The sequence below is a fragment of the Odontomachus brunneus genome, unplaced genomic scaffold, assembly GCF_010583005.1.
Source record: "Odontomachus brunneus isolate Ranch 3 - 2012 unplaced genomic scaffold, Obru_v1 Obru_scaffold_058, whole genome shotgun sequence".
Lineage (NCBI taxonomy): Eukaryota > Metazoa > Arthropoda > Insecta > Hymenoptera > Formicidae > Odontomachus > Odontomachus brunneus.
The window spans coordinates 1,983,147-2,010,179 of record NW_022639508.1 but is presented as its reverse complement, the minus strand read 5'-3'; the positions used below and the strand labels follow the sequence as shown (position 1 = coordinate 2,010,179).

The 27,033-nt window shown below is 44.6% G+C and overlaps 2 protein-coding genes across 17 annotated transcripts in view; one reads left to right on the top strand and one right to left on the bottom strand.

Annotated features, from left to right (window-relative positions):
- The window catches only part of LOC116845882, a 48,005-nt gene extending 26,245 nt beyond the window's left edge, over nt 1-21,760 (bottom strand). Inside the window, exons 1-12 of one of the 16 annotated variants that reach the window (XM_032819073.1) lie at nt 19,548-21,760; nt 15,807-16,626; nt 13,509-13,693; nt 12,901-13,019; nt 12,439-12,646; nt 11,998-12,266; nt 11,054-11,612; nt 8,785-9,135; nt 8,091-8,147; nt 7,824-7,995; nt 3,639-3,866; nt 2,589-2,718 (exon numbers count right to left, since the gene is read on the bottom strand). In XM_032819073.1, coding sequence (XP_032674964.1) covers nt 2,589-2,718; nt 3,639-3,866; nt 7,824-7,995; nt 8,091-8,147; nt 8,785-9,135; nt 11,054-11,612; nt 11,998-12,266; nt 12,439-12,646; nt 12,901-13,019; nt 13,509-13,693; nt 15,807-15,973 — 2,445 coding nt within the window. In that variant the 5' untranslated portion in view covers nt 15,974-16,626; nt 19,548-21,760. Of the gene's footprint in view, nt 1-2,588; nt 2,719-3,638; nt 3,867-7,823; nt 7,996-8,090; nt 8,148-8,784; nt 9,136-11,053; nt 11,613-11,997; nt 12,267-12,438; nt 12,647-12,900; nt 13,020-13,508; nt 13,694-15,806; nt 16,627-19,547 lie in introns of those variants that run through there. The other 15 variants (XM_032819074.1, XM_032819075.1, XM_032819077.1 and 12 more) reach the window with 15 other exon arrangements.
- Nucleotides 21,761-24,799: 3,039 nt separating this feature from the next.
- LOC116845838 (reticulon-4-interacting protein 1, mitochondrial) lies at nt 24,800-27,020 on the top strand. Its single transcript, XM_032818991.1, has 6 exons — nt 24,800-25,453; nt 25,646-25,872; nt 26,008-26,214; nt 26,279-26,391; nt 26,468-26,735; nt 26,817-27,020. Exons 1-6 carry the CDS (start codon nt 25,204-25,206, stop codon nt 26,937-26,939), a joined length of 1,188 nt encoding a protein of 395 aa, XP_032674882.1. The 5' UTR covers nt 24,800-25,203; the 3' UTR covers nt 26,940-27,020.
- The last annotated feature ends 13 nt before the right edge of the window (nt 27,021-27,033 follow it).

The following is a 27,033-nucleotide window of genomic DNA, read 5'->3' as shown; positions in this document are numbered from 1 at the left end:
AGAGAGAGAGAGAGAGAGAGAGAGAGAGAGAGAGAGAGAGAGAGAGAGAGAGAGAGAGAAGGACTGCTCTCAGGATTTATATTTCCGGACTTTCCAGACATATTTTACACGGAGAGATTGAGAATTGTATATGTGTGTATCTGCACACGGCTCTCAGGGTGTTATTTCCGTAGATCCTCTCGTGTTAACGGCGGGATAAGATACGCGAAGAGTCGCGAAGCACGCCGAAAATTCGAGCTCTCGTTTCAATTTTGCCCGCTGACCCGACACACGTCGCACGGTCGCGCGGGCAAGGGGAGGAAGAGAAAGGGTTTCACGACGACCTTTGCGCGCATCGTCGGGACTTCTCCTCGTTCGCGAATGTCCGCGAACGGGACACGTCGCCTCGCGATTATCGACATCTTCCTTTTCCTCGTTTTGCGCTGGCCTCTTTTGCAACCGTGTCGTTACACCGTAGGCGTGGCCGGTGGCGTCGATGCAATTTGTGCAGCCGCGCCGTTACGATTATTGCGGGGGAAAGAGAGAAAGAGAGAGAGTTGCGCAATTTCTCGTAATCGTTAGGGGCGAAGACCGTTTCCGCGGCGTTGTGCGTGCAGACACGCGAGAAAGATTACAGTCATCGATATCGTCACGTCGCCATGAGAAAATCACGCGGCCAAGAAATTACATGCAAAAATTCCGCCCCCGCAAGGTAGAAAAAAAAAACAAAAAATAACCGATGTCCGATTAGTACGAGCGACTTTTATTGCGAGTAATTCTTTTTTCCTCTTTTATAAATGATTGAAAGTTGAAGTTTAAAGATCGGATCGACATGCTGAGAAAAAAATGTTTAGTATTCGCAAGTATAATCACATAGAGAAGCAACCTAAGTAGAAAGAGCGAAGAAGTGAAGAAATACTGGTCAGTATTTTTCTGTCTAGTTTCTGAATAATTCCCGTCCAATAAATCCTAGCCAGTGAAAACTGGCCAGTTTCTGGCTAATGACCAGTATTTTCTGGAAATTTTTCTACTTGGGAATTACTATAAATTATGGTCAAGAAAATCATTTTTCATCAAATTCTATTATAATGTTACTAATAGTAGCCTTATATGCATGTTACTACTACGATACTGTGTTGGAATAAGCAAAAGAACATGGTTGGAGCAAAGAATAACTACAATTTTGGTTAGACCAACCATTTTTTTTCTCTCAGTGCATGTAAGAATTGTAGATTGCGGAGTAAAGGGATTGCGTTGATATTGTTGCTCAGTGGTCGCGTCGGCGAGGGTGCTTTGCCGAGGTTTCCCTCGTCCCGACGTAGTCGCAACGACGGGACGCGGATCAGAGCGAAGGAGAAGGCCGCAAATTGTTTTATGCAAAAGTGCGCTCTCATTCTTCGCGGTTTGAGGTAGCTTCAAAGCTCCCGGCGGGACCAGTTGCCGCTATCGCTCATCGATTCGCGCTTTCCGGTTCGGTTGCCTCGCCGTTTTAAATCACAAATGGACGGTGAGTGCGAGCGAAAGAGAACCCCTCAAAGGGCTTTAAAAGTAATGTAACCGTGCTGCAGCAATACAACAGTAGTGCAGCAGGGGTGCGCCTTTACGTTTTGTGAAAAAAAATTTCGCACGGTGCGCGCATGCAACACATACAGGGCCGAGGGTGGAAGAGGGGGAGAGGGAAGAGGAGAGGAAAGGGAAACTAGACAGCAACAAAACTCATATAAATGCCGCGCCTCTTTTCATTATAAACATGCAAAATAAAAGAAGCCCGGCATTGTTATCGCTTATACAATTACTCCGCGATTATGACAAAGCACGCCTCGAAATGAAAATGTCCATTCGGACGTCCCGCTAAATGATCGGCAAGACACAACAGCGGCAGGAGACGACGACGAAGTGTGGAAAAGCGTATTTTTATTTTCCGCGCCGTTATCTGCTCCATTTAATCTCGCTTCGTTTCACTCTAACGTTACGTTGTATTTAATTATTCTCGTCGCGACCGGAGTCGTCTTAGTTACGCGCGTCATGTCGCGTCGCGTCATATCGTGTCTTGCGAAGTCCGCACTTCAATCAGATCAATACTCGCAGTCGCATACCGCGGTGTACGTGCACTTACCGTTCTCGCGTTTAATTAATATCGGAGAGAGGAGAGGATGGAGGGGTAGACACACAGAGAATGAGAAAGATCAGAGAGAAAAAAAGAGAGGGAGAAAGAGAGATTGCTCGTAATTAGATTTAATATTTAACACGCCGATGTCCGCAATTCTTAATCGCGATTAAGCGTTCATTTTGCAGCGTGCACGTTTCAGCCGTATCGGAGAATGAATCAAGGGAGAAGAAGAGAGCGGGGAGAATGGTTCCCGTTAATAATCCGCGATATAGTTTCATATAGTTATTATTCCCGCTGCACAGAATCAGGATCGGCGCCGAGTGTAATGCACGCTCGAGACATACAAATTCGTCTCGAAACATCCGAGCTCTCTCTCTCTCTCTCCCTCTCTCGTGCCGTACGTTCGCGCATAGCGAATGCAACTGCGCTATAAAGGCATCGTTGAGAGGCACTCGGGTGTATCAGGTTGATAAGGTCAACAAGTGCTTGGATAACTCACCTCGGAAGACGTCAAGTAGCAGAGCCTCGAGTCGGTGCTCTCCAATGAGGCTTGTTGAACGATTCCGTATCTGCCGTCCCGGTCGGACATGTAGTCGGATCTGACGCTGTCCTGTCTGTCGAAAGTGCCTCTGCAATATGCAACACGTACAATTGAATACTGCGGCGTAGCTCGTGTGTGACGTATGTGAAAACGGACGTCCTTTAATTACCGGTTAGTCTCTCTCTTTCTTTCTGTCTCCGTCTCCCCTTTACGGTTCTCTCTTCGATTGCGGCCGAGCCGACTTAAACGAAGCTGTCGTATAATCGCGTTCATTATAAGAATATTAGCAGTTGAATTATTTTCGCACATCGTGGAAAGCCGTGCGTTAATAATGAAGAGAAAGAGAGAGCTTTGCGTTAGCGCGCAAGGAGGGGGAGAGGGTTAATAAAACCACCTTTTCGGAACGGTATAGAGAACAGTCGCGATGTGCGATAAAAGTGGCAAGGGGGAGAGGATGCGGCACAATGGAAGTATGGAAGACAATGCGAACGATATAGGACGACAAAAGGTAGGTGGTGGCGACTGAACGTCATCCACGAGAACCAAAAAGAATGCCCGGCGTATCCTATAAGTGCGCATTGTGCTGCGGGAGAGTTATGCGCCTTTTTTCTGCTTTAATTTTCAAGGCTTTAGCGAAGAAATTGTTTGGTGTTGTTGCACTTTGCGTTTAAAAATTCCGGGTAGTACATTTACACGAAATTGCAGACATTTATTGATATTTCAATGATCTGAGAGCGAAGTGTTGCGATTGGGCTGAGACAATTTTTAAGTTTTCAAGTGGCTGAGTGAATCTCTAAATTTCATTGTGTATGTGTTGAAAAACTTTCTCAGTCAAACCGCGACATTTTGCGTTCTTAGATCATTGAGAGATCATTGAAACCAATTAATCAATGTCATTTCGAGAGGTTTACAAATTCTAAAATTTTGATCGAAACGTCGGACATTGATTTTTATTTCTTTAAAATGCGGATATTCGTGTAATTTTTCTTTCGGTCCCGCCTTCCTCACCTTTGCTCGAGAGAGTCAGTCCGGTTGGACTTGTAGCCGCTGTCGTTGAGGCTGCCCTCGTGGCGCAAGGACGGAAGAGAGTCCCAGGGCGAGTCTCTCTTGTGTCCCGAGTATCCCGGATTTATCGAGCTCGAGGCACCGGAGCCAAGGGTCGAGCTGCCGGACTGCCATCCGTCGGAATGTCGAAACCATTGTGCGCGCGCGGACTCCCCGATGCAGCTGGCGCATCTGCAAGCATCGTCGACGAATTAATTATGTATACGCAACGCATTGCATAACATTATTAAATATTGTACATTGCATCGTTACGTTCGTGTCGCAATCAATTGTTTCCATCGATTCGGCACGGACGTAGTCAATATTGTTCGCGAACGGGCTGAGTAAATTCCGTCTTCTAAGGGGTGAGATTAAACTACTCTTTAGAAGAAGCATGCTTGGCCTTACGGAATTAGTAGAGAGCAAGTAGAGAGCCGAAAGTCACTATTTAGATTACTATTTTAGGAGAAGAAACGTATATTCGTCACACGGTAGATCTAGGGAAAGAAAGAAAATTGGAATTGTATGCAGAATTTATGACAATTAGCTCCAGGATAATTTATGTACTGAGAAAAAACGTCTGAAAAATAACGATTTATTCGCGATGAGTACTAATAATATATTCCCACAAATCTGAATTGTTTTGTTTAAATAGAATAAATTATTGCTTTCACGAAAAGTAACAGTCGTGAAAATATATATTTTCTCATTCGAGAGAGATTTTTCTTCAATGCAAAAATATATGTAATAGTATAGAAAAATGTATCGTTAGTACTCAGCGTATAAATATTTCTTGCTTTTTAGATATTTCTTCTCTCAATGTAGAAAAGGGCAGGAAGAAGTATGTTATACATATACAGAGTGTCTAAAAATTATTGACATACCCGTTGTGTGCAGGTAAAACTCGTCAAGCTGAACATAAAATTCCACTATCATTTCGCGAACAACCACGTAAAATTTTGATTATAATATTAATCAAAGAAGACTTGTGCATTATGGTACACAATCATGCATTAATCTTCTTCGACTAATAATTAAAAATCTGCGTGATCATTTGCAAAATGACGGAGGACTTTTTGTTCACTTTGATTTAATGTACGAGCACGACGGCAGACGTCGCCATCACAGCTCCACCGCGTGACCATTCACCGATCTTATGATTAATTCTTAATTTCTTCTTTTTTAATTCTTAACTCAAAATTGTACGTGGTTGTTTGCTAAATGGTAGAGGAATTCTGCGCTCAGTTTGACGAGTTCACCTACACCCTGCAACGAATATATATGAGTAAAACCAGCGACACACGGTGTTTGTTTTCGTACTGGATTGCTTGCTGAATGAAAATACTGTTTTGATTGGTGCATTTCTGAAATACACCAATCAAAACAAAGTATTTCCATCCAGCACGAAAACAAGCACCGTGTACCGCAGATTTAATTGACACTCGTGTTGAGTATATTTTCTTCCTCTGACTCATATGGAATAAAGTTCGCAGCAATTCTCCCTCGGCCTCTTGCGCATAAACAATATTCTAGGATGAAAGGTTGAGGGACCCGTGTCCTTCGCAACGGACGATACCGTGCAGGTATGGGCGATCTCTCGAAATACTGCATGCTCTTCCTTCGCGTCTCCTCGTCTTCCTCGCCGAGTAGCTGGAATTTGACGTGCTTCTTGTTCCGCGACCGGTCCTCAGAACCGTCCAGGATCCGATAGAACACCTTTTCCGGCAGCCTTGGCATCTTCGGCATCACCGGTGGGCGATCCCGTCGCCGCTCGAGCGACCGATACTTGCGCTGTAGATCGGCCATCCTTGGCCGTTGGTCACGAATCAATGCGTCCAGAGTCGGTGACGTGCGTCGCGTTAGTCCCGATCAATGACGACGACGCGATCAGCTGAATAATTGGAGTCGGCCCTGGCGACGACGAGGGCGGCAATGACGATCGCTGTTTGCATTCGCAACGGCGAAATAATTATTTCCCGTCGAGCGACGACGTAATTATTCGTCTCGTTGCTTCCGTTGCGAAAACGTCGTTCGCGCACGACCGTGGCTGTCAATGGCGGAGTAATTATTCGCCGGCCGATTCGCGCGACTCTCCTCTCCGACTAGGTGATTATTCTTGCCTGTCTCTCGGGGCTTGGAAATAATACTTCTCCGAGTCCTCGGATGACTATCTTCTCCTCCTGCGGGTTTGCACTTGGAAATGATCTCTCTGTCAGTAATTGTAAAACACCTGATCCCGCGTCCGCTCTCGTTCAAATCGCATTCATGATCGAAATTCGAAAGCCTTCTCTCTATTCTTTCTCCTTTTAAACGACAATGTCTCTCGAAGACAAAGGTACCCCTCGTCGAAGAATATTCAAGCAGATCGGTTTTCGCGCGACATTTCCGCCCCCAGCCTCCGATAATTCACTCTCTGTTTACTTTCGCCTCGCACTTTGCACTTCCATCCACCCGCGACCTTATCGGGCCGCCGAAGTAGCCAATGATGGCTGCACTTGACGTGACCTTATCGCGACATCACCGGGGCGTCAGTGATCCATTAGCGGCTGCTCGCACTTCACGTCTATCTCGATGGCGAAAGATATCGACGCTTCTTCGTGTTCCTCCGGCACAGCTCCGGCCACGTACAGCCGCAAAACGCGGCGTGTGTCGCACGTGAAGGGCCGACTCGATGAAGGACGTTTCACCTCCCCGCGCGCTCTCATCGGCCGCACCTGGATGCACCCCACCGATGCATCGAGCTGAACAGCCGTCGGCGATGGCGCAGCGTGCGCGAGTCTCCTCGCGCCTTTCTTTCTTATCGCGACGCGGCCGGAGCACCCTTCTCTCCGTTTCTCCGCCGTCGTATTCTCACCCGTCCGGAGCCCACCCGCGAGCTTTCTATATTTACTAGCGGCGACTCGCCGTCAACCGCCGTCGCTGACCCGTAATGCACAGCGCGCGCGGCCAGCCGGGGATGATGATGCATGTGCGCCGATGCCTGAGAGCGCTCTATCGAGAGCCGGGAGGTGCCTTCGATAGACCTCGATAGACGCCGCGAGACGAGACGCGTCGCGTCGATCACGTCCACCTATCGATACACCCCTCGACGCGCACGTGTTGTTCTTTTTTTTGCGCCGGTCGTGCGACCACCCGGAGGCTATCGATAGCCGGCATATCCGGTGCTAATTCAGGTCGCCTTAACGGTCTTGCTGACCGCCGTACCTGCACGACGTTGTAGACCGTCAGCCCTTTAAATGTCAAAGTCTCGTGACACCGACATTCGCGTGTCTTTCTCGAGGCACGAGCTCTTCAAGATATCGGACTATTGTTGAGATCTGTCGCGCTTTTTCGTTCAAACACCGCGGTTCGTAATTCGCGCAAGTCGCTCGAGTCTCCGAGAAATCCCCGTGGGATGTCCAGTAGACGTCAGAATGACGTCAGATATGTCTTAAATAACCCTATGATGGTATTTTTCCCGAGCCCTCATACCATCGCGCTGGTAAAGGGGCACGTTCATACAGATTCCACATTTATCTCAGAAGATTACATTCGATTTTTTTAAAAATTATCAGATATTCAAAAGTGAAATGTCGAATCTTGTGCAAGTGCAAGCACAATATTTTTATTTGACTCTATTATTTATATACTTTAATTCTTTTATTTACTCTACGCTGATTTTGCCAATTGTTTGAGCTACGTGAGATGATCTTTGATTGATTTAGATCTATATTAATAGTCATTGCTTGTTCCACGTGAGACACTCAGATCTGGATTCAAATTTGAGTTTTTTTTTCTTAAATCATTGTAATATTGCATTTGTAGTCGCGACTTAGCTGAAAAATTCACGTGTCTAACTTTTAATTCAAATCTGGGTGTCACTTGAATTCAAAGTTTCAAGTAGTGATTATTAATACAGGTCTTAATTATGATATTTTTTATATATTAAGCACGATTGTCAGAAATGTGCGAAATATTCTGAAACATCCGCGACCAAGTGTAGGGTCAAGGTCGAGGTGAACGTCGCGAATCGCCAATCCGATTCGCTTCTCTCCGCGCCACCCAACGACACGTTCCATTCAAGACACAGAAGGACGAGATGCAAGGGACGCAGAAAATCTCTGGCGGTCGGGGCGCCGGTCTAAGGGAGATTTCTGCAACGATCTTTACCTAGAGTTGTAATCGCTGAGATAGCCGCGATCTCGATCGGAGTCTCGCTCTCTCTTCTCTCGCACCATCTCGTTGCGGTCGCTGTAATAGCCGTCCCGGTCTTTGCTGTTCTGCCTCTCGTTGCAGTAGCGATACGACAGCGGCAGGGTCGACGACTTGTTGGAGTTGGAACCTGCGATCGTGACAATTCGCGTTAGTAGGCACCAACGAACGGTACGGATTCGTACGGGCTGTTCTTAGCCTTTAACGACATAGAATTCTACTTACGTCTTCGTGATACGTGAGGTGTGCGCTGGACGTTCAACGGTATGTTCTCCGCGTATTCTGGAAAGAGAAACAGGTTATAGCTTGCCTCAGAGCGAAGGTACAGTAAGTCGCGTCATTGTCAATTGACAGCTCCTTAGAATGCATTAATGGTTGGTTTTATCGGCTTGATAAATTGGAAATATTAGAGTTTAATCAATTCGCTCGGGCTCGAAAAATACAAGAGTCGGCGGGACAAGATATTATGGGTAGGGCAAGTGCGGGATCAGTCGTATTTCCCGCGACCTCAAAAGCGGCGAAAATTTGATTCTCGCGAAGTTTAATTTGCTGCACGCCATAGTGCGGGAGTAATAGTTCGTTTGAGTAATTTTTATCGGATTTTTCACTGAAAATGTCACTCATTCAACTATTAACTTTTCGCGACTAATAAGATCCTCAATTCTGCAATAACTGACGATTGGCGTTTATTTAAAATATTAATTTTTCTCGTGTTGCAACAAATTGTATAGAAAAAGGCGAATTTTCAATCAACGAAAGAAAGAGAAGGAGAGAGAGATAGAGAGAAGACGACAGAGGGAAATCTGGTTTTTCTTAATCAAAGACTTATTTATAAAAGAACAGACTCTGCGTCAGTCGCAAAGAAAATAGCGTTCGAGAAATCTCTCTGACGTCGAAGGGATCGAGGGTAGTATCTCACCGAGATTCTCCATGCTTTGCGTCAACAGGGCCTCGAACGTGCGTAGGCTGTAGCTCTCCGCGTCCATACCCTTGGCCAAGGTGTTCCTGAGATGCATCTCGTACTCGAGGAGCAACCGGCTGGTCGGGCTGCCTGGAGTCGACACCGACTGCATGCTCTGCTGATATGTCTGGCCGCCGTTGCAGCGGCGTGAGTTGCAATGGTTCGACTGCTCCATGTCGGAGTTGCCGTTGGACGAGCTCGGCGTGGTGGCGTAGCACTGGTTGTCGAAGATGACATTGTCCGAGGGCGGCGACATGTCACCTGTGCACCGATTACGTTCCGAATCTAAGTACGTCCTGCCTCTGCCGCCTGCGAGCAGAGAGGTGCCGAGAGTGCAGGATGTACGTTGGACGTGGTTGGTGGTGCGGTGCGCCGCTGGTCAATGGAGAACGTATGATTAGTAGGAGGGGATCACGACGAACGCGTAACCCGAGATGTGGTCCATCGGAGAATGAGCCATGACGCACTCGTCGGACTAGCGAAATAACCACGTTGTCCCTTAGTGCGCATGTTACGTAAGAAGGCTAGGAGCAACAAAATGTTAGGGGTGCTGCGTGGTGGTGGTGGTGATAATGGTGGTGGTAGTAGTAGTGGTGACGATGGTAGTGGTGGTAGTAGTGGGTGACCCCGTGACTTTCATCAGGGTGGAGCTGGCCGGATAACGCTCGTAGGCTCGTCGTGGCTCGTCGTGCGCATGTTAAGTTATGCCGAGGGTGTAGCTAAAGGTTAGAGGTGCCGTCGTGCCGCCGGCCGGATGGGCCAACGCGAGGAGATCAGATCAGGGTTTGCTGATCAGTCGCGAGTGTTACGCGTTCGCCGGATTCACGCCACGCCGGGGCGAGAGTACGAGGGTGACCAGGCGCGGGGATCGATCGCGCGGTAATCGTCGGCGTGAACATCGTCGCTCTTCGCTTTTTGCCGTCTTATACAAGTCACGTTCGATTAGATCTCATTGTTTTCTGAAAGAGGAAAAGAACGTTGCACCGTAATCTCGCGGGAAGATCCCGTGAAAAATCTCGCTTCTTCATCCTTAACGGAGAATTATGCGATCGATCCCCCGTTGGTTCTCTCTTTCTACGGTGTTTTCATTGCTGAGGTGTTGGAATTTTGGCTAGCTTCGTCTTCGGAATTTCGACGTAGCTTTAGTCCTATATGTGTATCGCTTGGAAATCAATTATCTCAGCGATGACAACGCCATATGAATAAAGAAAAGCGTCTCGAATAATTGTGCATAACGTATCAACATACAAATCAATCATTTTCAAATCTTGAATATTATCATCGAAGTACTTATCAACAGTAAACATACAACGGAAAAGATACTTGGAAAGTAATATCGATACAATTAACCTCTCAAGTGGCATGCAATACGGAAAAGTTTCATGGTAAAATATTAAATTCCTCTTGATTTACTTAAATTATTATATTTTTTTCAACTTATAGCAAACTATTGTGTATTATGTTTTTCAAAATTCTTCAAAGAAAATAGCATAATAAAGGAAAGAAAAATCTACACAGGAGAAACAGCTTCGTTAGCGTAAAAATTGAATTTTTTGTTATTGGGGACCAGATGAAAAATAACCACAGGAACAAAAAGATTTCTGTGGGAAATTTCTACTCAGTTAATTACTCTCACAAAATGAACACTACCGACATGACCAGAACGATTTTGATACGCACATATTCTATTCCCTTCAGTTTTTCAGTTCAAAGTCCCTTTCAGTTTTTGAAAAAAAACGTATTAAAATTCATTTTTCTGTATGGCTTAGTTTGACAGCATCAAAGTTAGAAAAAATGCCGAAAAGAATTTAATATTTTACACAAAGAAAGGTAGTAGAATAAGTGCGAATCAAAATTGCTTTATTATGTCAGTAAGTGTCCATTGTCAGTTGTCTCGATCGAGTTTTAATGCAGCTGAATGTTCAGAGGAATGTTTCTGGTCACAGTAGAGAGATATATTATGCTCGTCGGCAAGTTTTTCGTCTGGTCTCCATTCCGTTGCCCAAACTGATATATTTTTTCCGTGTAGTTTTACTTATCAAAAATAAAAAAAAAAACTCCTGCGTGTAATTTTATTTATCAAAAATAAAAAGAAACTCCTGCCTTGAGGAAATCGCGCGGTCTTAAATCACCACTGAAGAGGTAAAGAAAAAAAGAATTTCGCGTGAAAAGATCCGAGGAGAGTCTATAATAGTGCTTAACAGAAACAGGCGTAAAGAGACCGTACCAGCGTATTGCCGACTCATGTCGTGGGCGCTCCTGGAGCCTTGGAACTTATTGTTGTAGGGCGCTCGATAGGGGTGCGCATAGTTCTCGTTGTCAACCTCCTGCATGACGTACTTCTGATTGTTATTGCTGGGGTGGTAATGGTAGCTGTGGTGGCTGTGGCGTTTCCTCGTCATCTCCGGCGACGTGACCGGGCTGTCGATGCTCGGCATCGGCTTCAGCATCCGTTTCAGAGTGTTCGAGTCGAGGCTGATGCCGCCGTTATGCGCGTTCTCGATACGCATGTCGTCGGTGCTCTTACTTTTCGACTTGTGCCCGCCGTGATTATTGTTGACGATGTTGAAGATGTTACCATTCTGCATCTCCAGCTCGGTGTAGTCGGCCGACTTGGTGTGATGCAGCTGCTCCTTGCGCAACGATTTGCTCTGCAAAGTGCCGCCCGCCTGTGTACCCTCCGACTTCAACATCTCGGTGCCGTTCTGCTGAGTGGATGTGTCTTGGCTCTGTTTCTGAGATTTCTTCGGCGATATCGTGGAGCCCTTCTCATCGGGGCTGTCAATCTGTCGAGAGAACGCCGAGATGAGTAACTTGCCGTCACGATTCGACGGAGAAATGCGTTAGTCTTCCCTTATTTAATATCTGCTCGGTTATTAACTCGCTGCTCAATACAAAATTTTGTTTAATAAATTAATACTAAGAATAATTGAGTACAAAACCGATCGCTCGCTTTTCAGCAAACATGATAACGTATTAATAACGTTAAATAACGTATTAAAGACGTGCTGATGATACTAGAAATGTTATTAACACATTATCATGTTTGTTGGGTAATTGATGTGGTAGCTTCTGGAACGCATTAATCTTTCATACAATTGCTCGCTTAATGATTTTTCACATCGTCACATTAAATAAGGACAGACTGTACTACGTGATCGAGCCGCTCACCTGCGAACCCACCGTGACGGTACCGATTCCGACGTTGGCAGTCTTCGGGGTTGTCTGACACGTCTCGTTCTGCTTCTCCTTCTGTTTGGCCGAATCGATGGCCTTTGGTGTTTTCCCTGGTGTAGCGGTAGGATTGTTCACGTTGTCATAGAGAGACGCGCTCGATGTAGCCGCCGTGATCTTGTCCCGTCCCGGAGTCATTTCTATTTCTGTAGATCGCGCCATAGTCCGTGGAAGCGTAGACGGCCCTGAAATAGTATAAACCGGACCTAGAATAGCATTAGCCAAACTTAACGAGCGGGTCAAGGAGCGAAAATGGAATTATTTATTTACGATGAACACGCCTCTCGCAATCCCGACAGAGTCTGCCGAGTCGCGAGCGCGCGCGCTCGCCGTTTTAATTTGATTTCCTTATTTTTTTATTCATGTTGTCATTATTACCGCATGAGTTCCGATATCTGGAATCTTGGCTACGTAGTCTGGCGAATTGTTCTGGCGTCATGCAGGTGCATTGTGGTTCTCTGGATCGGCTCGGCGAGGCTGGCGTCGACAGAGGCTTTCGGCGCGTTTTGATCTTCTGCTTGTTCGGTGGCTCGAGCTTCAACGAGTAAGAAGAGGACGCTTTCCTTGTAATCTTGAACGATGGTGACTGTATGGAAAATTAACTAATGACTGCAAATGACCTAATTCGGATCACGGACTGTATCGGATCTTGTGTGTCGTCCTTAACACCGTCAACTTCCTCACGCGCGGTGTTCGCGCACATCTCGGAATGAGACATTGGCGGAGATTTAGGCGAGGATGATAGCGAAATAAGTTGGCACAATGTGGATATATAGAGAGATAATGATGTAATAACATAACAATATGCGTGTTGCGAGTGTAATTTCTCACTAAACTTACGCAGCATTCTCTGAATTGCTTGGCGTCTATGGGGGACGTGAAGTTCAGTCCCCACGTGTCGTTTGTCACAGTATCCTTCCAGTAGACAAAGCACTCTGACGCCTGGCCGATACGCGTACCTTAAACGTAATCACGCGACGTTAATTATCTTGCGAGATTGTTCATCTTAGTCGCGTCTCCTCCGCGGGAAATTTATCTGCGCGAAATTTGAGTATCGCGAATTCTAGTGTGAAAATTGACCCGCATGAGAGTAAACGCAGCTCCAAGAGTGTATTTTTATTCTAAAATTAAAGCCGATCGCTCTCCCTCGCGATCGTTAAAATACAAAATTCTGCATACCGTGTATTTCATAAAGGAAGCAATAGAACTTTGTAAAAAGTATATTTACATATATATATGGTTTCCTTTCTTTGATAAAATCTAAAATTATAAAGAAATATTTATTATGAAAAAAAAAAAATTCTTTTGCTTTGATAAAGCTCTGTTGTGCATTGTCTTTTTTTTAGAAAAATATGCAGTATACGAGATTTCGTATTTTAATATTTGCGAAAACAAGCGATCGGCTTTAATTTGAGAATGTTGCGGGATATGTTGCAATTATGGCTCACCTGGCTGGACCAACCGCACGTCTAGGATCTTATCGACCTGGCTGTTGTACGCGGTAATATGGAAGACGCATTCCGGTGAGTCCTGTATGCAGGTGATGTTCACCGGTACCAGATCCTCCGACACCTGCTGCCACTTGACGGTCCCAGTGCCGCTTGCGTTTACATGGAACACTTCGGCCCATAGCCTAAAAACTCTCGTCATTACATCATGCGTTGCGACAACGTGGCTCGCGAACATCAACACACACCGTTAAGGAGAAGTTCTAAGAGGAAATGTGAGAAGATAGAGCAGGAACCACGCTGTTGATATGAAATGAAGGAGAAAGAGAGAGAGAAAAGTTAAAAACAACATTTATAATTTTGAGATAATTAATCTTTCCTCGTGGTAGACACAATATTTTCATACGACGTGGCTCGCAAATATATCGATATTTTGTGATAAATAATATTTCTAAAAAGTTGTCACATGCATCGACAGAAATCGCGTGTGTATATTGAGTCAATCAAAAAGTTCGGTTTGATTATTAACAGTAGTTATGTAGTATTTGTAAGACGGACAACAATACTGATAATTTTCTGCTGCCAAAACGTCGGATCAAAAAGCAGCATGGCAGAAGATAACCATGGAGGTGATTACTTGTTTGATAAACGGTTTGTTTCTAGTGGAATGAAATTTGACTAAAAAATCGAACAGAACTCTTCAGAATCGACCCGTTACACGTATGCAATACGAGTAAAATTTGCGAGTCGTATTTGCATGAAATCTTTAACGATAATTATACATTCTTTCGTTACATCATCGAATTTTATACATCGAATCAGGTCAAGTTAGATCGAAATTGCGCTAAAATACTAATAATCATGCGAAGCGTTACGTGTACGGGTGAAGTGTTAAGTAAATAGTATATTTGTATAGGAGTATGCACATATACACGAGCATTTGGACTTAAAGAGGGCGACGACAATATGACGTGATCGTAAAAATACTCATCAACGCGTAAATTTTATCTTCTTGTTATTTCGTTTGATTAAAACCAAGTGGAATCTAGGCTAAACGCTAGACTAGCACAAACCAAGCAATTATCACAATTATTGCAAAAGCAGAATTTTTATTTCATGTTCTTTATCCTTTATTATGTTTGGGCAAAATAAGCGAAATCGTCGATATTAGTTGACATTACCTTCGAAGTTAACTAAGCCTATTTCGATACGAATAAGTAAAACGGACTAACGGCTCTGATGAATAGACCAATAGCTTGATTGACCGTGAAAAAAAGCAAAGGATGGAAAACAAAGAGAAGATGAGGATTAAAGACGTAAGCACCAGCAAATAAGATAAAGAGAAAAAGAGGCAGCAAGAGAGAGAGAGAGAGATAAAAAGAGAAAGAGAGAGAGGGGTAAAAGTAGGAGAGAACGAATGAATAAGGGGAATGCGAGACAGCCTGGGTGACGTGAATAAAAAGCGACATTTGATTCCACGCGTACCGACGTTCGATATATAAGTCGGAGAGGCAGAGAGAAAAACGTCATATAGCTTTCTCACCAGACGCTACAAAATAATATATAAGCCTTGACTGCGAAATACTTAATTTTTCAATAAACGCCTGAGAGCATCCACTAAAGTAAAATCAACGATAATATCGACAAAGCGGGACATTTACTTTTATCTCGTTAGGTCGTACAATCGCTCTGCGGATTCACCTGCGGGGGATTCTGTAATATATGTTTCATTTACTTGTGTATACTTGCACGTTGCAGTCTTTTATTGGAACTTTTATCGACTAACATCCTAAATGATACAAAAATGATCTTTGGCCCTAAAGGACCAAAAGATACCCCAAAAAAGCTTCTTTAGGTCTGCAGCACGTTGATTTTCATACAGAAATGGGTCAATAATTGATCGATTTTCTTACATTACACAGTTTCCGCTTTTTCTTTCTCGAACCGCCGTTGAGCAAAATTTAATTACAATCGCGACATCTCTTCTTCCACGCGCATTTGCTGCCCAAAATTGTTCACCAAAATCAATCAATTAAGTGCTTTTATTCTTGTCTCCCGGCTTTGCTACTATCTACTATTCATGCTGTCGACGAATATCAAGAATAAAGTCAAAAAGAAGAGATAGAAAAGGAAAGAAACGAAAGACTAGAGAGAGAGAAAGAGAGAGAGAGAGAGAGAGAGTCAGAGTCAGTATAATGCATTCAGTCACAAATATGTACGAGTGGTCATCGAAGAGAAAGAGTGGTAACATGGTCGAGTGGAGAGTGATTCAATGGTTGAATGGTATGGTATGCGCACCTCTTCCTCTCTCTTAAGCTTCCGCACCTGAGCAAGTGGCCAGTGTCACCCCTGCGCCCTCCGCCGCCGCCCATCCCGCCCCTGGCACCGGCCTGCCATGGGGAATCCTCGTAGCGATACGTCTTTCTGATTAAGGGTGCGCAACTGCAGGACAGCTTGTTGCCCATTCTAACTGCTATTATTCCGGTTTAGAACTCGCCGCTCTGCGTCACCACCACCGCGAGACCACCACCACCACTGCCACTTCTACCACCCCTTTGCTCGTGATGCCCGGCTTCGTGTTTCCGGCTCGACACTCCTTAGCTAACACGCTCCTGGCCACACGTATATTCGCCCGTTCTCTACTCGTTCCCCGGGATATCCGCCTGATCCCACTTCTCCCCTTCGCTACGGCTGTATATCTTTCTCTTTCTCTTTTCCTCCCTCGCTACCCCTCTCCCTCGTTCTCCCTCTGTGTGTCGTTCTATCTCTTCTCCGTTCCACCCTCTTCGATTCTTCTTTGACACAGTTTCGCGGAATTGGCTCTTGCGGCTTGTCCGTGTTGACTTTTGGCACCGATCTCCACAACGCCGACCACGGCCGGCGGTTTGGCGTTGCTTTTTTGCGCGTGATCTTCGGATCGCGTGTGTGTATGTGCGTGTATGTGTGTGTGTGTGTGTGTATATGTGTGTGCGCGTGTGCGTGTGTAAGTGTGTTCTTTTTCTTAGGAAGCACTGTGCGATTGGGACGATCCCCGAGTTATTAGACAGTAGAACGAGGTATCTTTATTGTCACATCATTGCAGGCGTCGAAAGTCATCAGCTCGCCCATGGCATGATCGCTGTGAACAAATGTGAAATGATCAGTCGCGAGTAACACGCAAACTCATATCGTAAAAAGCAAGCGAATGTTATCACTTAGAATTATGATTTATAAATAGGCAAGAGAAAATAGCAAGAAAATAATAAGACCCGCGCCTGGGTGAACGTCCAGACATCGCGTGCGTGCGTTTATTATAATATATTAATATTCTTAAGTAGTTTATTATGATTAGTTGTACTCGTACAACGTTACTTCAAGACGAATAAACGAAAAAATGATAAAAAGTTGCTAGATCTCAGGTTGAGAGATTATTAGTTTCTGCCCGGGCGCGCGCAAGACTTAAGGGATGTCCGACCATAGTCGCACCGTATTCACTTAACGCGCTCTCCGGTTTGGCGCCCTGTTCTGGACGCACAGCGCGCGTTAAGTCCTTCAATTCCAAGTTTCGTTTTTCTTATACAAGCGTCACACGTGCAACGTTGCCTTAGCTTGAAAGTCTGAAAGGCATATTTAGCGTTCGATGCGCGTCCTGGATAAGGTCCCTGCGCGCGTTACAGCCTCGCGCCCGATTTGACTCGTACCTCGGCGAGGTCGAGTCTTTTTCCAATGAACTAATTTACAACACCATGAATATCGATCAGTCTCCGGGACGCTGATGAGGATCTATTAAACTTCGACGGAAGTAAAGCTATCTCGGGCGAACTCTCGCAAGGATATCAGCCGGTCGCGAGCGAACCGCCGAGCGTTTAACGTTAACGACCCGACGACGTTGGCACGACGACGATGGTTCTCGTCGTTACGGCTTCATTCACCTACGAGCCGCGGTGCGTTCTTCTTTCGCAACGTGCTATCGATTATCGTGAGTCGCCGCGAGCCGTTGCAGGCACGATATCTCATTGTAGCGTTCGGCCGAAGCCGTCAACGTCAGACCGGGGGTGAGGGAGGGTCAACAGCGCGCGTGAGGCATTGTGCAGATGTGTCGTGGATAATAAAAGGGGTAGCGCCACCGGAGGGTTACTGAACCGCCCCACTCGACCGCGTAATACATCATTTCTTCGGGGATGCTCTCTCGACAATACCGAGAACGTATCCCGGGCTCTCGCGGAGCGTTCATCCCGTGCATCCATCACCGACTAGATACGGTCCAGTCCGGCCCGGTTCGCCTGCTAAGCTTGAAATGTCCCGCGGGAACGGAAACCGTCAACGTCAACGTAGTTGGCTTATTTTCAAGCGTATGCTCCATTCATCGCTGTAATATGTAAAATTGGCACGCGAACAATCTTTCTGACCGACGGGGATGATGTGTCCGGCTGTTCTGTCTGTAATTGTAATATTAATCTTCTTCATAGTCTTGAGCGTCATCGATGGTGTTTTAGTAATTACTGTCAGCATTACGTGCACACGCGTTAGGTACTTTAAGTATTTAAAGTGGCTCTAAATGCGGCTCATAAGCCTTCTGATTGGCTTGTAAGCACACTCACAGGCACTTTTATCGATAAAAGAAAGCTCAGAATAAGGGTCTGATATACGAAGACTCATATTGATAGTCGTTACTCGCAACTTATCTCACATGAGATACTCAGATCAGAACTTATAGTTAAACCCGAATTTTTTTAGTTGAATCACATGATATACATGACATTGTACTTGTAATCATGATTCAACTGAAAAATTCATACCCAAATTCTGAATTCAAGTCTGAGTATTTCAGATGGGACCATCTTTTGTCCATCGACTGACCATCCTTCTTTTGCGGAAGGACTCCGTGAATTTATCAGTTCAAGATCTAGCGGGTATAGATTTTTCTCTCTCTCTTTTCAAGCCGAAAACGGCAATTTATTTTCAGATTGGCGATTGTTACCTAAGCTTTTTACATCATCGAGCCTTATTCCGGGCTAAAGCGGGATTCACGGGCGGCGCATGTATACCGCTTAATTGCACGAGAGGCGATTAGAAAGGATAAATGTCAAACGGTGCGTGGCACCATGTGACCGGGGTCTCAAAGGATTAATTATGGGCGACGGAGACGGTGGAAAATCGCGGCGGTATGTTGTCTGTCGTCTGCGAAAGTCGCAACAACGTCGTCGCTGCCGTCGTCATCGTCGTCGTCGGCACGCACGAGCGAGTCGAGAACGATATATCGGGACACGATCGGGGACGGGAGGTTTGCGTGAATCATCGGCGAGCCTCTGCTAGCATGACAACACGATAATTATGATAAGCGTGGGCGTAGCGTCGAACAGAGACAAACATAGGTACAGAGCCTTAGTCAAGTCCGTAGTCCGCTCGTCGAAAGTCGGGGAACACGAAAGGTAGGCGTACGACCGGCCTAGGTGTGGGCGTGAAGAGAGACAGAGGAAAAGGGAGAAAGACAGATCGAGGGAGACGACGAGAGACGGTGAGGGAAAGAATAAGAAAGCTTTCTAAACACTATATCGATTTCGACGGAGACATGGTTACTCGTCGTTTGTGGCTAAACATGAATGACAGGTGCGTGACTGCCGTTTGTGTTGACTATAAGCCTCCCCGGATCCTTACAGTGTCGCAGGTCGTCGCGCAAAAGCGCAGATGAATTAAAGGGTTACTCGTTCTTATTCGGTTTGACCGTGCTTAATTTTGTAGACTTCGTTGTTCGTTGAAAATTAAACTCGCAAATTCGTCGGACGCATTAAGTTTATCCAGTCCAAGGATAGCTTCAACCAGTATGTGAGTATGTGTGCATGCGTGTGTTTGAAACAATATGCGCGTATCGTCAAGTCATCTCGAATAGAAGTGATCCGTTGAGAAATATGTCGATAAATGAAAGATGTCTCCCAGAGGGAGACATATTTTAATGCTCTGTCTTTCATTTTCAGTTTAACGTCGTTCTGTACGGGGTTAGTTTCCACCCCAGATCGAGAACACAGCTAAGAGTAAATAATTGCACTCCTTTTTACTCACCTAGGATCCCACGCGACAATCTCGCAATGTAATATGAAATTCTTTCGAGATGGTTTCCCCTTTTACCAATGGCCATCGAACGTGGAAGGAAAGCGCGACGAGACTAGGCGTATTCACTATATATTCTTCCCTTTCAGGAAATCGGTGCGTCCTCAGAATAGACGTTCCCGTTCGTCAAACCGGACGAAATTCCGCACCAGATCACAAAAGGATTATGAAAAATACATGCACACCATCTCTAGGATGCACAACGGGAACTGAGAACCGAGAAGCCGAAAGAGAGAAAGAGAGAGAGAAGAGGCAACGCCTTCCACGTCGCTTGGTGAGTTTTATCGACTCACGACTTCATCCTTGGATACTAGCGTTTGCGAGAAGCAGGGGGGTCTTCTCGCGCGACTCTCGTGAGCGCGATGCGCCGAAACACCGCAGGAAGGAACGAGAGAGAAAGAGAGAGAGAGAGAGAGAGAGAGAGAGAGAGAGAGAGAGGAAAAGAGAGAGGGAGATAGAGAGATCAGCCGTCTTGGATATTCACTGGCGTCCTCAGAGCTTCCGTGCTGGCGTTTGCAGAACAGAGCGAATCTCCATCAGCGAATCGAACTTCAATCGTGGAGCCAGCTAACCGAAAGGTCACAGTAGATTCGTGCGCTTCTAGGACGCGAACGGAGAGGCGCGAGACGAGCCAACGCCTTCGTGTCGCCGCGTGATCATTATCGACTTGCGCTGCTGATACCTGGGACGTGTCCTTAGGCAAAGGTCCTTCCAGGACGAACTCGGCAAGCGGAATGCGCAGAAGTTCGAGAAGGTGATGGTCGGTTAGGTATATCCGGCTTCTTCTCGGGGGTGGAGACCGCTCGGCCGCCGCGGCAACGCCTCTTCTGACACGTCAACGTTAGGTGCGAGGTAAGCAGGTAGGTGGATGGATAAGCAGATAGATAAATAGGTAGGTAGACAAGCTGGTAGGCAGAAAGATAGACAGGTAGACAGGTGGAGTGTTATACGCAGAACGGGTCACGGTTAGGTACACGTCGCTCCTCGTCGCCGCTCTTCCGTCGCGAAGCGGTCACGGGGAGACGCGAAAGCGGAAGCGGGAGCGGACGGAGAGGCGCGACTCCGCCTAGTCGCGCGCGCGAGGCACCTCACCCTGGGTAAACACACTGCGGGATGCACCACTACCACCACCACCATCACTAGCAGCACTAGCACCACCACCACCACCACCACTACCACTGCCACACCACTACCAGTCAGCGCCGGTATGTATACGATCAACGCCCCGCGTCACCCACCACGTCGATGAGGAGAGAACGTCTCTCCTGTGTCCTCCGTCTGTCAGTGGTTGGTATGTTCCCGTTTAATTACTTTCCTCCTTTCTCTGCGTGTCTAATTGTTTATTTATTCAACTTTATCTACTTTCCCCTTTCGCCCTCTTTCTCTCGCTCTCTCCCTCTCTCTCTCCCTCTTTCTATCCGCTATACCTTTATCCTCCACAACCATCCCCGTGGATGGTGTACGTACATGTGCACTTCGCCGCGAGAACGAGGGACGATGACTCACACTCACCGACACGACGACGTTTCCTCCTTGGCTTTCTGCTACCCCGTGAAGATAGGCCGGCGCCTCGGCAGCACTCTCCGACGAGAGAGAGCGGGCACTCGGCCGTGCACCTGGCCTGGTGCCGCGAGTGAGAGTCCTCGCGACAATACCACCACGGCGAGGAAGGACAGACGGAGAGTCGGAGGGATGCTGAAGCGCCGCGCGAGAGCCAGGGAGGAGGCCGTGGGCGGCGGCGGTGACGGCTACAGCGGGGCTTGGGGGTGGTAGGGCTGGGGTTACGTGTCCTCCGCGGTAGCTTAAGGGAAGGGGTGGCAATTCGGAGGGGAATGAAGCACGGTATCCACCCAGTTTCTAGAGAAAGAGAGCGAGAGAGAAAAGGAGAGGGGTGGAGAAAGAGAACGAGGGTAGAGAAAGAGCAAGCAACTCTGTCGCGAAACCCACCGGGATAAGACGCGACGAACGACGGAAAGCTACCCGGATGCCGCTTTCCACGGCACTCTCGTCGCCGCTGATGTCGTCGCTGTTGTCGCTGACGATGTTGCTGCTGTCGCCTGTCTGCCTGCTCTGCTTACACACACCCCCGATGGATCACCGAGCCTCGGCCGTGATCACGCTTCCGATCTTTCGCGGGAAATCCTCGCGGACGACGTAGCCATGGATACTGCAGGATCCGGCAGGGAGAGGCGACTGCCCCGTCGCGCGCGCACCCCCTCACCCTCCCACTTACCGTTCACCCCGTCTCTCACCGCAGCCACCCTCTGGCGCACCCTCTTGCCTCCTCCGCGATGCGCGCCCCTCGGCCGAAAATGTCAATATCCTCTCTTGCTGCGCCCGCGATGCGCCCCCCTTCATACCGCCATCGCACCGGTACGCCCCACTATACGCGTTCTCCGTGTGCCGCTCCCGTCGCCCTCATCATCCCCCGCTCTCTCGTCCCCTTTCTTCACTCTCGCCAGCCTTTCTCTCTACTTCTCCTTCGCAATGTTCTCTCGTCTTCACCCTTTCACTTCTCCTCACTCTCTCGGTATCTATCTTTCTCTGTTACGTCCTCTCTCATTTTCTCCCTTACATCGTTCAGACCATTCCTTGCCGACCCAGGGACGAGATTACAATAGTCGGTGCCCTGCAACGAGATAATAGGGAACTGTTATTAGTAATATAAATAAATCATGAATCCATAATTTTACATAAAAACGGAAGAAAATACTTTAAGGGGATGTTTTGAAACGTTTCATCTATTTTAATATGCTTTGGATTAACAGATTTTAAAATATATATGTATAAAATGTGTTGTAGAGCAGTTAAAAATAATGAGAAACACGTATTTATTTACATATATCTTTTTGTATGCTTAAGAATTTGAGCAATTCCTTGAAGATAATTTTGATGAAATAGATTCCCATACAGCACAGAATCTCTTGGGGACGTCCCATAGATGTTCTGAGGACGTAGAAATGTCCCCAGGATGTACTCTGGACGTTTCTTGGATATTTGTGCTGTTAGGGTTGGGAACGAATATTTTTAAAATTGTTATGTTATTAAAGATAAAATTGTGATATTTTTCGAGGTACGTTATACATATTCTTAACAAATTTTTACTCTTTATTATTTTAATCAATTTCACATCAATTTCAAATCAATGTGCAAAAAGATAATCATATAAAGTGAGTTTTAATTTAAATTCACACAGTCATGTTTAATACAATTTTTTTTTTAATTATATATTGAAGATGCTTGTAAATGCTATGCTATAAGTAGTTGCAGACGCGTTGCGTCAGACTACTTGTACATAGTACTTCGTATAGACGCGACGTGTCTGCAACTACTTATAGCGTGACGCTTACAATACATATCCCAAGAAAGTGTTTACAGAAAATAATTCTAACATATACATAATTGGATGCGGCGTAAAAACCTTATCAAATGTTGTATTCATAAAAATGTTGCAATTTACGAAAGTAATATGTATATATATATATATATATATATTTATATACACATATGTACAGAATTATTTGTAACAATAATAAATATGTTATTATGTAATGCAATAACACAATATTGTGTCACATATATCTATAAAATAAAATATATATATGTATATATATATATATATATATATATATATATATATATATATATAAATTTTGTATATTGCTATGCATTTTACATAAAATATTTTTGAGTCCCGGCTAAACTTATTTTAAAAGATTTTATTGAAAATAATGAAAAATTGATATAATTGACACTCAATCCATTTTTAAAACTTAAATCGGAATTCAAATTAAAATAGTTTGTGTCTTGAATAAGTCCAAAATGGTTTGAGTCTCGGCTAAATCAATTCTTGCAGATCTTGTCTAAAATCTCGTAAATTGATTTAGCTGAGACTCAAACCATTTTTCAATATTTATAGTCGAGCTTCAAACCACAATGGTTTGCGTCTCGATTCAAACTATTTTGCAGACTTCTGCAAAAAGCTCGGTTGCACCAACGTTATTTTGGTTTTAAGTGACACTTAAATATATATTTATCTTTATTTATATAGAAAGAAAGGTAAAGATAGATATATGTTTAAGTTTCGCTTAAAGCCAAAATAATGTTGGTGCAACCAGGCCTTAGTTGAATTTCAAATTAAAATGGTTTGTGTCTCGGCTAAATAAGTCAAATATAATAGGCGCTTATGCTTTTGTATCACACCATTCGAACAAACATGTTCTATATCAGATGATTTATTATATATTGTGCATGTAATGAATATTATATTACTTTTAAAAATTAGGTGCTTACAACCTTTGGCTGCGTTCCGAAATTTACTGCCAGTATTGAAAATCTCTAATTCATATTATGTATACTATAGAATTTCAGTACTGGCAGTAAATTTTGGAATGTAGCTTTTGTTACGCTTCTGCCTTCTCGGCCGAGGGCCTGGAAAACATTTTCTAGCCGAGTTATCATCTACGAAATATATAGGAAGCGAACCGTAATGAGGGGATGGATTAACGCACCTGACGTCACGACTAAGGGCTATCGCACACAAATTGACATAACTGCATATGCATAGCATAAGATCGTATGGACCAATGAGCATCGAATATTAAGCATCGAACATAAATATGGCGACTTAATACTCGATGCTTATTGGTACATACGATCTTATGCTATGCATATGCAGTTATGTCAATTTGTGTGCGATAGCCCTTAGTCGTGACGTCAGGTGCGTTAATCCATCCCCTCATTACGGTTCGCTTCCTATATATTTCGTAGATGATAACTCGGCTAGAAAATGTTTTCCAGGCCCTCGGCCGAGAAGGCAGAAGCGTAACAAAAGCTATGTTCCGAAATTTACTGCCAGTACTGAAATTCTGAATATTGAATATTAAGTCGCCATATTGATGATTGATACTTAATATTCGATGCTCATTGATCCATACTATCTTATGCTATGCATATGCGTCTATGTAATTTTGTGTGTGATGGTCTTAAGAAGAGATAAGGATGGCGTTATAGTTTGTCTTTATCTAGCTAACTTGACCTAACCTTTCTGCTCTTGCGTCCGCGCGAATAATGCGCTTGTGTGCGGCGTGTGTATGGATACACCTACAGAGGCAATTGGTCTGTTCTTTTGCCTGCACTGCTGCACTGGTGCAATAAGTTAGAGTGAGATAAATATATATTTGTCTCACTCTAACTTATTACACCAGTGCAGCAGTGCAGAGCAAAAGAACATATCTAATGCTTCGTGCTCTCGCTGCACGATGTCTCCAAAGTCAACTCAGGATTTGTTTATGTTTAACTCTTACAGACCGTTAATTTGCTAGATTTTGAATAAAGATCTGCAAAAATTTATTTAGCCAGGACTCAAATCATTTTGAATTATTTTACAAGATTTATTATCTATTTCTCTTATAAAGGATCCTCGAGGTACCTGATATTTGTGTGACATAGATACTTCAGTGGCAAATCTAGAGGTTGCGTACGCAACACGCACATGTCACATTGCTTTCATTTGTTTTTTGTCTCAACGCCTCTAACAATGGTTTACATACAAATCTAACTTTAAATACTTTGCTTCTTCGAGCACTTAATGAGATATTGAAACGAGATGTTGCCTAAGACGATTTCAATGTTAAAATGCACTTCTCGTTTGATATGGCTTCGTTCCTTAACGAAGTTAGCGAACAAATTGGAGAATAATTCGGAAGACAGGATGCAAGCCTGGCAGATACATTCGTACAATGGGGTGGACGACTTGCAACTTACCAATGTCAGAATGCCGACAATTAGAAATCCGACGGACGTCCTGGTAAAAGTGGAAGCCTCCAGCGTGAATCCCATCGACATCGCAATGACGAGTATTGCATTCTTGATTGACATCAGTCACTTATTTTAAAAGCATTCAACATTATGAGTCACTTATATATATACAAAGAGTATTATATATATTTTTCAAATTCTTTTGGTTTTGTCCACACTTTTGTAACAAAATGCTCCTTTTATGACTCAAGTTTGTAAGCCACAACAGAAGCATATATATTTTTTTCTAGATGGTTATGGTACGACTACACTGAACTTGATGCGTAAAGTAAATTGTTCAAGAGCACACGATGAGTTAGAGTTACCTTTAACATTGGGCAGAGACTTTGCAGGAGTAGTTGTATCAAAGGGATTCAACGTAGGAGACAAATTCAAGCTAGGTGAAGAAGTTTGGGGTGTAGTCCCATTAGAGCAACAAGGCTGCCATGCAAATTATGTTGTTGTTAATAGTGATATAGTAAGATACATCCTATTGCTCAAATATTGAATATCTAGTTAGCATATTGTATTTATTGTAATCACTGTACGTTTAATTCATCATATGTTCCATCATGATAACTGATAACAAGTGATGCTTGTTTTTCATTGCAAGGTGCGTTCACGCCCTCAGAGACTGTCTTACACGGAAGCCGCGAGTATTTTGTATGCCGGATTGACTGCATGGTCGGCACTGTGGTACACGGGAGGATTGTATTACAAAACAGCACTATTTACAAGGAACAAGCGTGTCTTGGTCATGGGAGGTTCAGGAGGTGTTGGGACTATAGCTATACAGCTTCTGAAAGCTTGGAACATGAATGTATATATTTATGCATACCTCTGGCGCGATAGTCTGTTGCATATGAAGCATGAAATTTCTTTAGGTAATTACCACCTGCAGCAGTGACGCTGTGGAGACCCTACAGAATTTAGGTGCCGACGTCGTGATCGATTACAAGCAGGAAGATGCCGACAGACAAATCATCTCAGAAGGGCCGTACGTGACTTTATCATCAGATTAAAATTTATTGTATTAATATGAAGCTGTTAAATGTTTCATTGATGAACTACAGGTACGACATAATCTTAGATTGCGCCAGGCAGGGGCCAGAGCAGGTCAGGATGAAAGGATACCCATATAATACTTATGTAACATTGAGCTCGCCGATGTTGAAAAACTTTGATCAGTATGGACTAGTCCTGGGAGCTTTTCAGAATGTTGGCGATATTGTCAAGTTAAATATCCCAATAACGCAAAATAAAGGCTGCGTCAAGTGGGGATTTTTCTTACCGAGTCAAAGAGGAATCAGTGTTATCCAAGAGCTCGTAGAAAATGGAAAGGTAGGATATCAGTGTCTGCAAGTTTCCTAAATCTATTCTGCAGATAACTACTTTGCAATTTTATATCTTACATTTCTGCAGATCGTACCTGTTGTTCAGCAAGTGTATCCTTTTCAAGATTTGTCGCTCGCGTATAAAAGAATGAATCAGGGTCATATGAGAGGCAAGCTAGTAGTTGACATGAAAACAACGCGAGACGATTAACCTTGTAACGCAATTTTAACTTTATATATAGCTATAGAAACTTTGAATAAATATAAAATGCATGTCTATTTTTTGAAAAGAGCAATTTACTATA

What these genes read in the sequence shown, in the direction of transcription:
- LOC116845838 (XM_032818991.1), top strand. Translation starts at nt 25,204, where the DNA reads ATGTTGCCTAAGACGATTTCAATGTTAAAATGCACTTCTCGTTTGATA. An exon ending in CATCGACATCGCAATGACGA is followed by an intron (nt 25,454 to 25,645) that starts GTATTGCATTCT and finishes ATTTTTTTCTAG; the next exon opens with ATGGTTATGGTACGACTACA. An exon ending in AGCTCGTAGAAAATGGAAAG is followed by an intron (nt 26,736 to 26,816) that starts GTAGGATATCAG and finishes ACATTTCTGCAG; the next exon opens with ATCGTACCTGTTGTTCAGCA.